The 14537-nt window shown below is 37.0% G+C and overlaps 1 protein-coding gene across 1 annotated transcript; it reads right to left on the bottom strand.

Moving 5' to 3' along the window:
- Positions 1-424: 424 nt before the first annotated feature.
- Positions 425-1684, bottom strand: LOC142169681 (uncharacterized). Its single transcript, XM_075231580.1, has 2 exons — positions 1474-1684; positions 425-1362 (listed from the first exon to the last, which is right to left on the bottom strand). The coding sequence occupies exons 1-2, from the start codon at positions 1682-1684 to the stop codon at positions 425-427; spliced, it is 1149 nt and encodes a 382-aa protein (XP_075087681.1).
- Positions 1685-14537: the final 12853 nt, after the last annotated feature.

Below are 14537 nucleotides of genomic sequence, written 5' to 3'. Positions count from 1 at the left end.
ATGAGCTTTAAATTCATCAAACAATCCTCAAAGTCATCATCAAAAAGGGTGAAATAATCCATGAACACCTCAAGACACTTCCCGTTTAAGTCGGAGAATATAGACATCATGCACCTCTAAAAAGTGACAGGTGCATTACATAGCCCAAACATCATCCTCCTGTAAGCAAAAATACATGACGGGCAAGTGAATGTGGTCTTCTCAACATCTTATGGGGCAATAGGTATCTGATTGTAGCCAGAATACCCATCCAGGAAGAAGTAGCATCTGTGTCCAGCCACCTTCTCGAGCATTTGATCAATAAAAGGGAGTGGAGAGTGGTCTTTCCTAGTTGCCTAATTCAGCCTTCTATAATCAATGCACATTCTCCACCCTGTGACTGTTCTTGTGGGGATCAATTCATTATCTTTATTTTTTACCACTGTCATGCCCCCCTTTTGGGTACAACTTGCACTGAACTGGTCCACTGGCTATCAGAGATGGGAAAAATTACTCCCGCTTCTAGCAATTTGATAATCTCCTTGTGCACTACCTCTTCCAAATTTTTGTTTAGCTTATGTTGAGGCTGCACCACTGGCTTGCTATTTTCGTCAAGCAGGATTTTGTGCATGCATATGGCTGTACTGATTCCTTGAATATCAGCTATGCTCCAACCAATGGACTTCTTGTACTTTGACAGCAGCTCCACCAGTTTTTGCTCCTGTGTACCTGTCAAATCAGCAAAAATAATCACAGGAAAGTTGTTAGTTTCAAGAAAAGCATATTTCAAATGAGTGGGGAAGACTTTCAATTCCACATTGGGCTTAGAAGCCTCCTCTTTTATTTCCTCCTCATCAACCACTTGCTCCTCCGTTTCAAGAGCTTCATCCTCTTTCTTTACTTCAGGATCTTCATCATCCACTGTGCCAGACTGGGTAATACACTTCTCTAGAGTATCCTCCACAAGCTTGTCAGACTTGTACTTCTCAGCCAACTCCCCAATGATATCTAGCTTGAAACACGAGTAAGCAGATACCTCATCACTGGGGTATTTCATCATTCTCTTCATTTGGAACACTACTTTCTCAGTTCCCACTCTAAGCAAAAGCTGCCCCTCATAAATATCAAGGATGGCTCTACCTGTATACAAAATTGGTCTCCCTATAATTAAAGGTACCTCCTTGTTCACCTCCATATCCACTACAATAAAATCGACGGGGAACACAAACTTATCCACCCGCACTAGAATATCTTCAATGATTCCCTCAGGTAGAATGGTGGTCTGGTCGACCAGTTGTAGGGACACTGGTATTAATTTGATCACTCCAAGTTCACCTTCCAGTTTCATGAATACAGACAGAGGCATTAGATTTATAGACGCACCTGAATCACAGAGAGCCTTGTCAAACTTTTCACTCCCCAACGAGCATGGTATGTTAAAGCTTCCTGGGTCCCCACACTTCTAAGGAATTTTGTTTTGCAATATAGCACTACAGTGGGCATTCAACTTGACCACTGTTATCTCCTCTAATTTTCTCTTGCTAGACAGGATTTTCTTCAAGAACTTTGCATAAGCGGGCATCTGAGTGAGTACTTCTGTGACTGGTATGTTCACATAAAGTTGTTTGAGCATCTCCAAGAATCGCCCCAAACACTTATCAAGTTTCTCCCGCTTCATCTTTTGAGGGAAAGATAGAGCTGGCATATGTCTACTTTCTTCAATTTCTTTCTACATCCCGCTTTTCTGGCTCTTTTGATCTTTATTCTTTTCCTCTGATGGTGTCTCTGTCTGCTTGTTGACCACTTCTGATTTAGCCTTCACTATTGGATCAATCAATTCTTTTTCGCTTCTCAGAGATACCGCTTTGATTGTTTCCTTCGGGTTCTTTTCAGTGTCGGATGGAAGAGTCCCAGGAGCCCTCTCAGACAATAAATTTGCAATCTGTCCCATTTGCCTTTTTAAGTTTCGGATAGCTGTGCCCTGAGTCTCGAATTTTTCACCTGTTTTGTTGATGAATGCCTTCATGAGATCTTCCATATTTGACTGATTTGGCTGTGGTGGCTGGTACTGTTGCCTTTGCTGGTTCTGAAAACCTGGTGGTCTCTGACCCTGTGGTTTGAGATTATTTTGCTGCCATGAGTTCAAGCTCCCATTAGGTGAACTCCACGAAAAACTTGGATGTCTTTGACCCATAGCATTAAAGTTGTTCCCACCTTGGTAGTTCCCTCTATTAAAATTTCCCACAGCGTTGACCTCCTCAGCTGTAGCTTGACACTCGTGTGTAGGGTGTCCCATCCCACAGATATCACAACCAACCTGTGGTTGAGTTTGCACCTGAGCCATAGTCAATTGCTTGATGTCCTTAGCCATTGTTGCAATTTGTGCCTGCATTGCTACAGTCGATTCTAATTGGTGCACCCCTGCTGATTTTTTTCGATCCACTTGGTCTGTGGACCATTGATCTGCATCCTCAGATAGTTCATTCAAGAGAGTGACAATCTCTTCCAGAGTTTTCTTCATTAGAGGGCCTGCAACTGCACTATTTAGCAATCTCCTTGATGACAGGTTTAAACCGTCCCAAAAGTCCTGAAGTTGCATCCATTGCTCCATTCCGTTATGAGGGCACCTCCGCAGCAACTCCTTAAATCTTTCCCATGCTTCGAACACTGTCTCTCCTTCGCCTTGACTGAAATTATGAATCTCCTTCCTCATCCTTCCCGTCTTAGCAGCCGACAATTTTTTTCCCAAAAACTTGGTAGTCATCTCCTCCCACGTACGGATTGACTCTGTAGGCAAACTTCTCAGCCATTGCTTTATATCATCCTTCAATGAGAACGGGAATGCTCTGAGGTATATAGTATCATGTGATGATCGATTATAGCGGAATGTGTTCATTATTTCATCAAAGTCTATCAGATAGTTGTTGGGATCTTCATTGGGTTTGCCTCTGAAAATGCAGTTATTTTGAATGGTCTGGATGACTCCCTGTTTGAGTTCAAAATTATTGGCATCTATGGGTGGAGGCCTCACACTAGACTGTTGTTGGTTGTACACCGGTCTAGCATAATCTCCCAGTGATCTCTAGGACCTGCATTTTCAAAGGCATCCTCGATAATTCGGTTGGGATTGAGTCTTCGATCTCCATCAACCGTTTCATCCGCAATTCTGCGGGCCGCTTCAGCCGCTAATCATGCTTCCTGTTGCTGAGCCGCCTCTCTGGCAGCTAGGTCTGCTATCTCTTTATTGTTTACCATTTTATCCTGAGTTGAAGGCTGACCCAACAATAATCCACTCGCTCCTTTCTCTCTTTTCAACTGCCTCAGGTGTTTGTCTAACTCTGGGTCGTATGGTACCAGGTCCTTTGAAGAGGATCAAGTCATACACCGCTGAACTTAAACTGTTTCCTGCACACAGATGAAAAGAGCGTAAAAAAAGAAAATAAAATAAAGTAGTTCCTGAATTAGCACTGAAAACTAAATTAAACACTATTAGTCGCCAATTCCCGGCAACGACGCCAAAATTTGACGAGCGCAAAACCGGCGTATAAACTTAGGCTCGCTAATCAAAGTTAGTATAGTATTAAATTATTTCCACATGGATTAGTTTTAATAATGTTCTATTAATTCTTCATCTTAACACTATCCACGATAATCAACCTTTTGATTTATGTTCTTATTGACTACAAATAAACTACGATTATTAGCTGTAAGAAACTGATGATACCCGAATGATTAGTAAAAATAAAGGAATATCGATGAGAGAGGCAAGGGTGATGACAAGATATGTGATCAACTATTTTTCCGGATAACTCTATGCTAAATTCACTCTTAGCTTCTACTGATTCTCTCAATTTCAACAGATGATTGGGCTACTTCAAAGATTTCAAATCTTCTTCCGAGTGTATTTGATTCCCTTAGATAGCCCAATAACAAGCCCTATTGAATGTATGCACAAAAATAGTGAATGAATGATCCTTCAGAGAACACCTCTCGATTATTCTCCTGAACTGGGTAAATCAATAACTCCTTAAACTCTTTCGATTACCTAGAAGAGGCGTAAAATCAACCCAATTAAGATAACACAAAGCTAATAGCAGTCAACTTCTCTTTCGATTAAAGTAAGACTACAATAAACCTTGTAATTTAATTAAGAACTCATTCAGGAAAGTCGGGCAATTAACATAGAGTAAAATCCAAAACAATGATTAATTCACAACATCCGTCAACAACCCTAAGGAGAATTACTCCATAACGAAGAAAGTATTCAAAACGAGAGTACTAGAAGAACAAGAAGACATTACAATTCCCAAATTCCACCCAAACTTTCGTATTGAGTGAATTTAATCAAGTATATCGATTTTCCGTTGCTTCCGTCTTCTTCTCTCTAAAAAATTCCTTCTCAAAATCAAAGTCCCCTCTTTTTAGACGAGCTGGGCTTCATATAGGTCAAGAAAAGTCGCCCCCGAAATTATAATTTTAGCCTTGCAAAATATTTCCTCGGAGGGACGTACGCGGCCGCGCACCTGGGCAGGTGATCGTGCATCTGGCTGCGCACATTTGAAAGTTTCTGCTTGACTTAAGCAGCCCAGTGCGCGGTGAGTGCGTGGCCGCGCACCTGGGCCATTTTCTGCTCTCGTTTTATTTCTTCTTTTTAAGTGCGCGAACCTCCATTGATCCTCGAACGAGCTCCCAATGTACTCCATAATCTTTTACTTGGCCCCAACACTCCATATTAGCTCAAAGCGATTCCTAACCCTATTGTAGCCCGAAATTTCTCCTGCAAAGCATAAAGCAATTAGTCAGAGTAATTTACTACCATTTAGCACTCAAACATCAGTAAAGTGCAGTAAATTGGAATGCAAATAGTGGCCAAAACACATAGTTATAGCCTACCATCAGCTCCTAAGTCCAGAATCACCCAACGGATCTAACGGAACCATCAAAATTCCAATCCGAGGTTGTTTACACATAAGTCGATATCCGGTTGACGTTTCGAGCTTAAGATCTCAATTAAGAGACTAAGTGTCTCAATTCACTCTGAAATATCCCTGGCCCGAACCAACCAACCCGATAAGTCATAAAACAATAGTGAAGCACAAGAATGAGCAGAAAAGGGAAACAGGGCTATAACTATTGAAACGACCGGCCAGGTCGTTACATCTCTGATACGATTTCTCACTATCGTCGTATTTAGTGTCGAAAAGCTTTATAGTTCCATTTGTTTTTCAACAACAGTTTATATTAAGCCTATTTGTATTAAATGTATAATTTAAGTTTATGATTTTTTTTTTTGGTGGGTTATATATGTATGCTATTTCACTGACGAGTGTTTTATAAGATTTGAGTATTTTTGTTAACTAGTTTCTCCGCACGTACGTTGCACGTGTATACTGAGCCATGTAGTACATGATTTTGTAAAAATAATATTAATATTATTAAAATAAAGTTTTGAGTAAATAATTATACATAAAAGTAAAAAGTGCAATAACTACTAAGAATGATCGATGTGGATTGTCATATAGTGATTGGATATTATTTGATGTATGAAGATGAACAATCAAAATTAATTAAATACATTTGAATTTTTTTAATCTTATTTTAATGTTATGAAGCACAAACATGTATTTGAAGTGTTTCTGACCTAATCATTTCTTATAGACAATATTTCAAGTATATGTTCTTTCATCCATTTCGGCTATTCTTTTATGATCAAGACTCTTATTGTTGATATTGATATCCCTCTTGAAAGTACAACGTAAAGTCAATGATGTCAAAACTATATTGTGGTAGATATTATATAATATTGGGGATTATTTGACATGTACTTTATGTTCATATATAACATAAACGTACAGAAAATTGTTCTTGGACTAAATTAAAAGGATTCTGCATATATATTGAAAAAATGATTGTAAAAGTTACATGTACATTTACAAGTAAGCTATCCATAATATCGGTTTTCTACATTTCTGTGACTTTTTTCATTGCCTTATTTGATATTAGTATGGTTTCTTTATTTCTACCTTTATATGCTATTACACATGTATTTATTTTATGCTAACATGTAAAGGTCAGGTGAGCTTCGCAAGTCATGACCTCTAATGCAATAGTATTATTATAAGTGAAATATTGCTATATGAGAACAAAATATATGTTAACAAATTCGAAGATTTGTTGCTTCTGGAATTGTTGGATTGATCAGTACACCACTGATACGAATAGTTGATATTCCAAAATTTCCTAGATAAAAAAGAAATAAAGAAATGTAAAGATTGTAGGTACTTGGTATATCATGGAAAGAACCCCACCTTCTGTTTTATGTGTAGTCCTATGTGCATCAAAATGAGAGAGAAGGCGAATCCAGAATATGAATTTTATGGGTTTGAATTCGGTGTTTTACCACAACTTATTTAATTTACCGGGTTTGAAGTCAATCATCTGTACTTATTTAGTAAATTTTTTGACACACACACACACATATATATATATATATATATATATATATATATATATATATATATATATATATATATATATATACTAGTCTCTATATTCGTGCGTTGCACGAAATATCTTGTTTCAGATATTAGAATTGCATTGCGTAATTATACTAAAATTATTTATTATTGAATATGTATGATACATTTTTGGTCTGTGAGTATTATGAAGTTCAATAATATATATAATATTTAACATTATTGAATTTCATAATATTTAGTATAACTAATAAATGGGTCCTAAAAATATTTAAAAACCCAAGCCATTTATAACAATAAAGAAAAAACTATTTCAGAAAGATACTAATGCTGACAAAATATATATATGCTTTTGCCGAAGTAGATTAATTGTTTCTGAGAAAAGGTCTATTAGTTGTTTTTGAGAAAAGGTCCAGTTAACAACTTAAAGTAACAAATTAGTATGCGTTTGCGAATACCATATTCATCACTTACATGTTTAGCTCACTCCATAATTCTTTACCTTATATTGGCGTCAAGCATATTTTATCAATCAGCTATATTTATCTCATATAATAAGCATCTATCTCAAATTTATTACTCGTAATTATCCGATACTTTTAAAGAAGAAAATTTAGTTGTTACAGAGATGGCCTTTTGCCAAAATTTTACATATGCTCAAGATTTATTAAAAGCATATCCATAATATTACCGATTAAAAGAAAATAGTAGACATTTTAAAGCTACAGTCAATGAAAATAGTGGGAGAACTTCATCAGACAAAAATGTTATATAATAAAATATAAAAAGACAATAATATGTCAAAATAAATATTGTACGTTAAATATATTAATCAAATAAATGAAAATTTATGTGAGTAAACTCTTTTTGCCTAGAATTCGGTAAAGGCTCTTTTTATCATAAGAACTCCTTGTGTGAGTAAACTTACGTGATTAATAATTTGGTTTCAACGTTTTGATTCCTAATGAATATTGAAGTCTTGTATATTAGTGTCTATTTTTTGAAAGAATAATTTAGTTTTAAAGGGCATAAAAATCTGATTAATTAAAATCAAAATACTGAGAATGTAAAGTATAAATATTCTTCTATCTGGAATTGGCACTCCAAAACAGTTAGGCATACTCGAAAAATTAGACTCCAATGGAGTTGGAAGTTTATGCAATTCACTTTAGGCCTAGCAATTTGTCACGACCCAATTTTTCCTCCATTGGGTATCGTGATGGCACATAGTCTTAGGGACTAGGTAAGCTTAACATTTACTGAGTAATAATAATAACAAAGGAAATCTAACAATCTCGATATAGAAATCTTTACAAAATTTACAATTTCCCAAAACCGGCAGTACAAGTCATAAGCTCTACAGAGTTTGCTAACACTTCTAAATACAACTGTTCGGAAGTAAGTAAAAACAGTGTAAATACAAAATAGAAAGGTGACTCCGAAGCCTGCAAACGCAGCGGCAGGTTTACCTTGAGTCTCCTCAGCAAGGATCCGCACAACTACTAACGATCGATACCTGGATCTGTACAAAAATATGCAAAAGAGTAGCATGAGCACACCACAGCGGTGCCCAGTAAGTATCAAGATTAACCTCGATGAAGTAGTAACGAGGACTAGTCAAGACACCCACTGGTCTAATAAACTGAACAAGTATAATTATAGGGATGACAGAACATGACATCTATCTAAGGACCCCACGATATGGCTAACGGCATAACAACTGCAATAAGGAAGGAAAAACAGCAAGTAACAACGGAGCAGCAGAATAAGACATAGAAGAATGAACGAAAGCACAACCCAAATTCAAAAATCACAATACAGTAAAGACAAGTAGTAACTCAGCAACTGCAATAATTTTCATATCAGGACTCAGCCAACAAACCCCAATAAATTGGTCAAATCCTTCAAGTGTAAACTTTCACCCGTAAGTTTTTAAATTGAGGTCTTTAGAATATAATCCTTTCCAATAAGAAATTTATTTTTTTGAAATATTCTTCCTTCAAATAAATATCTTTCAAATATAGTTCTTTGAAGATAAGAAAAAATCCTTTCAAATATAAACTTTTTCAGTAATATCTTTCGAGTATAAGTCACCCTGTGACACCTAAGCATGGAAGATTAGCAGCTCCGAACACAGATATAACCACAGGAAAATCTACCGGAATACCGTTCCGTAGTCCCGAATTAAATATGCAAGATAGGGGGATCTCCTGGAATACGTTCGTAGTCCCAATTTAAATATGCAGTGCTCGGGGATCTCCCGGAATACGTCCGTAGTCCCAAAGCATATATGCAAGATAGGGGGATCTCCCGGAATATGTCCGTAGTCTCAAAGTAAATATGCAAGACAGGGGGATCTCCCGGAATACGTCCGTAGTCCCAATTTAAATATGCAGTGCTGGGGGATCTCCCGTAATACGTCCGTAGTCCCAATTTAAATATGCAGCACAAACAACAGAGATAACAACTATAACATGACCGAAACCTCGTACATCACCACAACAAGTACAAAAGCAACAATGATAAAGATGCAAGGTACGACGAGCAAATCAACTCAAGAACTTAAATCACAAGAACGGTAGAACTCATTCACAAGGAATAACCACGGTGAAGAATGCTAGGCACAAGGAGAACAACTTAACAAGGGAAAACAAAACAAGATATAGCAACGATTTCACAATATTCAAGTCAATGATAAGAAGCCAACACGAGTCAAATAGTTCCAAATAATGGAAAGTCAACTAAGATATAGATTATCTAAACTCCTTTTGAGGTTGAGCAATTACGAGGAATATTCAACAATTCAAGTAAGGATATGCAACTGAATATAATCATAACTCCAATTAAGACTAAACAATTATAGGATGAGAAAATAATAATTTTAATTAAAGATAAGCAGTTATGAAAAATATAGCACGTCGATAGAAGAGGTAAAATCTTTGGTTACGTCGAATAAGGGTCAAATAGGCAGTAAGAGTAAATCCTAAAGCAATTATCTCTAATCAAAGTATGTAAAGGTGAAACTAGCAAATGGGAATTCAAGCGTATCAAGAACAACATCATACACGGTGAATATAAGAATATAAGAACCCTAAAAGGCCAACTTTTCACAAATAAGTTTGAGCACACATTCGCCACCTCGCGTACACAGACTACAATCAGCATAGATGACTCAAATCCTAAAGGGTAGTTCCCCCACACAAGGTTAGGCAAGATACTTATCTCAAACTGCGCTCAATCAGTCAAGTAGTATGCCCTTTCCTAGATTTTCTGACTCCGATCGGCTCGAATCTAGCCATAATTAATTAGATTCAATCAATACAAATTGTAGGAATAAATTTCATATGAAAATACAAATTTTCTATAAAAATCCGAAATTTAACCCAAAAATCGCCCATGGGGCCCACATCTCGTAAATCGATAAATGTTACAAAATATGAATGCCCATTCCGATACTAGTTTAACCATACCAATTTTATTCAATTCCGATAACAACTCGACCTCCAAATCTTAAGTTGAATCAAGAGGGTTTTCACATTTTTTTCTAATTTAATTCACCGATTAAATATTAAAAACAACCATGGATTCGGGTAATTTAACCAATATTGAGTCAAGAATACTTACCCCGTTATTTCCTTTGAAAATCTCCCAAAAATTACCTCATCCCGAGCTCCAATCCGTCTAAAATGGAAAATGGGACGAAGTCCCATTTTCTAAACTTAAACTCACTGCCCAGGCTTTTCTTCTTCACGTTCGCGTGACCGGTGTCGCGTTCGCGAAGGCCTGACCACACACAGCATCGCGTTCGCGTTCAAGCTCTCATGTTCGCGATAGCCAACTTCCCTCCTTCTTCGCTTTCGCAGTCCATGCTTCGCGTTCGCGAAGGGTTAATGGCTCAAGGTCCCGGCTCCCCTTCCTTCTTCGCGTTCGCGACCACTGCGTCGCGTAAGCTTGACCAGACCTTGCCTCGCATTCGCGTTTGCGTTCGTGAAGGTCAAATCCAGACACCAGAATCAGAACATACGCCTAAGTCCAGACTTCCAAATCCAAATCCGAACATACGCCTAAGTCCGAAATCATCATACGAAGCTATTGCCATCATCAAAATTTCATTCCGGGATCATTTGTTCAAAATTCAACTCTCCGATCGAATCTTTCGAAAATCAAACTCGACCACACAAGCGGGTCATAATATATATTGTGAAACTTCTCGAGACCTTAAGTCACTGGACGGGGCTTAATTTCTTAAAACGACAAGTCGGGTCGTTACACAATTAAGAGTCTATGCAAATTCGTATATGGTCTAGTTTTACAAGTTTATCCTATCTGAAATTATCTTTTTGAAGACATATTTTAATTTTAAGGACATAAAAGTCAACTAATATTTTGAGGATATTTTTATCGTTCAACAACGTTCGTGCGAGAGAGATAGAGAGAGTACATCATAGAAACTTTTTTCATAAACTTGTGTAATTTTAACTTGTCTTTCATTTGTAATTATGATCTCTCGTCTCCTCCGTCCTCTTCTAATAAGTGATTTCACTCTTACAAACATGCAAATTATATCTAAAAAATATGAGATTAATTTGGTGATAAGTATCATGTAATTATGTATGAAAACATTAATTCACAAATTCCTTTCATGGTCGTGATTTGGTTATTGTAAATGGAGACGTACTGCTGTCATTCTACCATAAAATTGCTTTCTTTTGGTTACCGAGTATGACTGGTTCATCATTTCTTTCTAAATGTTGACATATAGTTTTTGTTCTTTGGTCATTCAATTACAATAAGATATCCTTTCGTTGCTCTGTTGTAACACCCCGAAACAATTTTTAAGTATTTTAAAACCATTAAGAAGATTGGCGGGTGCTAATTATATCAATTCGGGTATGAACAAGACTGGTAATTTGAATGATATCAATTGATCATGATAATATATGTATGAGGTGCATTAAAATGGTTTAGGGTCTAAGAAGAGCCTTTAGGCTAAGTCAAGTTGAAAATTATATGATGGGATAAAGTTTCAAGTGAGTTTGCACAAGATCTAATTTCAAACGAGCATAACTCTCAAGATATGAAGAGTTTTATGGTGTATAACCTAACAAATTAAAGCCCTTTGAGTCTAGTTTCCAACGCATCAAACCGTTCGTCATTTGAAGAATTCTACAAAAGGTTATGACCTTTTTACTAAAGGGTGAAAGAATAGCTACGCGAGTCTTGCATAGCCTACGCACCATTGCGTAGGCAAAATCAGCATGGAAGTGAATGGGAGGGTTAAGCTGTGTAGGCTACGCAGCCAGCCTACGCAGCTCATTTTCTATAAAACATGGGAGGTTCGGGGAGAGAGAAAAAGATAATATTTTTGGCTAAGTTTTGGATTCTAGAGAGAAGGTGGAGCATCCTCAACCCAAATACACATCAAAGGTGAGTTTTATGATATTTTTATAATGGATTAATACTAGTTAATGGTAGTATTAACATCTGCATGGATTGAAATTCATAGGGATTTCTCTAATCTTCAAGAATCATTCAAATGGGTTCAAGTTAGGGTTTGATCTATAAGAGGTAAATTCTCCATGCTATACTTAAATATAACTATGGATTAAGTATTTGGAATATATTGTGAAGTAGAAAGTACCAATTGGTTGAAGAATTATGCTAGTCCTTGAAATGGGTATTGTGAGTTAGGGTTCTTGAATGGAGAAGAAGATGAATAGTGAATTTTTGAATCTTGTTAGGATGGTTGGTGATTCTAGTGTTTTAATAGCTTAATAATGATTAAATATTGAATCATATAACCTAGATTGGGGCTTAAAGACCAAGGATGAAATCTATTAAGGATAAAAGGGATATGTATGGGTGAATTAGGCTTGTTGAGGACTTCAATTGAAGATTTGAGGGTCGAGTTGATGTCGGAATTTGGTGAAATTTATATGGTTGGACTCGTGGTTGGATGGGCATTCATATTTTATAACTTTTGTCGGGTTCCGAGACGTGAACACCACGGGTAAGTTTTGGATGAAATTTTGGATATTTATGAAAAACAAATTATATTTTCATATGGAATTATTTCCTATAATTTTTATTGACTGAATCGAATTATTTGTGGCTAGATTCGAGGCATTTGGAGGCCAATTCACGAGGTAAAGGCATACCGTAATAAGAAATTACACCGTTTGAGGTAAGTTACAGTTTTAAATTTGGTCCTGAGGGTATGAAACCTCGGATCATGTGTTATGTGATTGGTTTTGAGATGACGCACATGCTAGGTGACAGGCGTGTGAGCGTGCACCGTAGGAATTGTGTCTTGGTCAAATTCCATGTAACTGTGTAATTGAATTATCAGTTGATAACCGTACATTCTCTACGTGTTAGGAAAAATTAAGCTGAGACTCGTATTAAAAATTATGCTTAGACATATGCTGTTATTATTGGTACCCACTGGGGTCATTTCTGTGGTTGAATTATATGTTCAAATTGTAATTTCATACTCAATCATGTTTATTCATTTCATATCATATCTCAGTCTCTGTTGTTATTTATTAAAACATCATATTATCAATTTTGGGCTGATTATCATGATTTCTGAGAGCCCGAGAGAATGGAGAGGTTGATGATTGAGTGAGACCGAGGGCCTAATTGTGAGAATATTTATGGATCGGGCTGCACACCGCAATATGTTTTATTGATTTATGCCATGATTGGCTTGATATAGCGCTTGAGCTGAAGGAGCCCCTTCAGAGTCTGTATACACCCCCAGTGAGCGCAGGTACCTACTGAGTGCGAGTGCCGAGTGATGAGTGACTGTGAGGAAAGAGTGACTGTGAGGTTCGAGTGAATGGGAGGATTGAGTGACTGTTACTCTGAGAGGATGCATTGATTTCATTATTTGCTGCATTTTAGCTGTCATATATCATTATTTTGAAAATTTCGGAAAAACATTATTTTCTATTTCGGTCAAACTTGTTATGAAATTTCAGTGAAATCTTAAATGTTGAACTTGAGAGCATGCCTACCCTTTTATGTTTGAAAGTACTGTATTTGGACTTAGCTGAGAAGCTTGTCACTACTTTCAGTTCCTTATTTATTATTATTACTTGCTGAGTTGGTTGTACTCATACTACATCCTGCACTTCGTGTGCAGATCCAAGTGATCCCGGATACAGTGGGTGTTGATTCTTTCATACAGTTGATTTTTTCGGAGATTCATAGGTAGCTGCCATGTTTCACAGACCTTGTCTCTCCTTCCCTATCTTTTTGTTTATTGTATTTGGTCTCAGATTATTATAGACCGTGTTTTCCAGACTTATAATGTATAGATGCTCATGTACTCAGTGACACCAGATTTTGGGAGTAAATTATATTCAATATTGGTGGGATTTTTCCCCTTAAATTAATTATTATGTTTCCAATATTTAAAAAATAATTGTGGGTTATTGATGTTGTCGGCTTGCCTAGTATCGGGATAGGCGCCATCACGACAAGTGTGATTTTTGGGTCGTGAAAAGTTAGTATCAGAGCCTAGGTTACATAGGTCTCACGAGTCATGAGCAAGTTTAGTAGAGTCTTGCGGATCGGTACGGAGACGTCTGTACTTATCTTCGAGAGGCTGCCGAACCCTTAGGAAATTTTCACTTTCTTGTATTCTATCGTGCGAAATTGATTCAGCTTGAAACATAATTCTTTGAATTCCTTCCACGCATTCGTGTGCGCATGTGAGCGCTCAATATCAACTGTGTATCGCTGGCTTATGATTCCATGAACGAGGTTCGAGATGAGTATTCTGTGTTTTGTTGTTGGGCCAGTATGGAGGACTTGAGGCCGGAGTTAGACCGCAGCTTATGCTCGGTAGTTTCGATTGTGAGAACTAGTGCAATTGGACTTATGCATTCGACATTATTCCTATGAGTGGAATTTTATGGTTCGATGAGCGGTTGAATGACTATATGATAAGTATGATGTGAATGCGGGATATGTTAAGATGGATTGAATGAGACAAATAAATTTTACATGTGACTCAAGAGTTTGCTAATAGGTACTTGATTCCTATTTTGATGTGACATACAGTCTTGAGTTATG

The sequence above is a fragment of the Nicotiana tabacum genome, chromosome 15 (genome assembly GCF_000715075.1).
Source record: "Nicotiana tabacum cultivar K326 chromosome 15, ASM71507v2, whole genome shotgun sequence".
In the NCBI taxonomy this organism is placed as follows: Eukaryota; Viridiplantae; Streptophyta; class Magnoliopsida; order Solanales; family Solanaceae; genus Nicotiana; species Nicotiana tabacum.
The sequence above is the reverse complement of the archived record's forward strand: the minus strand, read 5'-3'. Positions and strand labels throughout refer to the sequence as shown.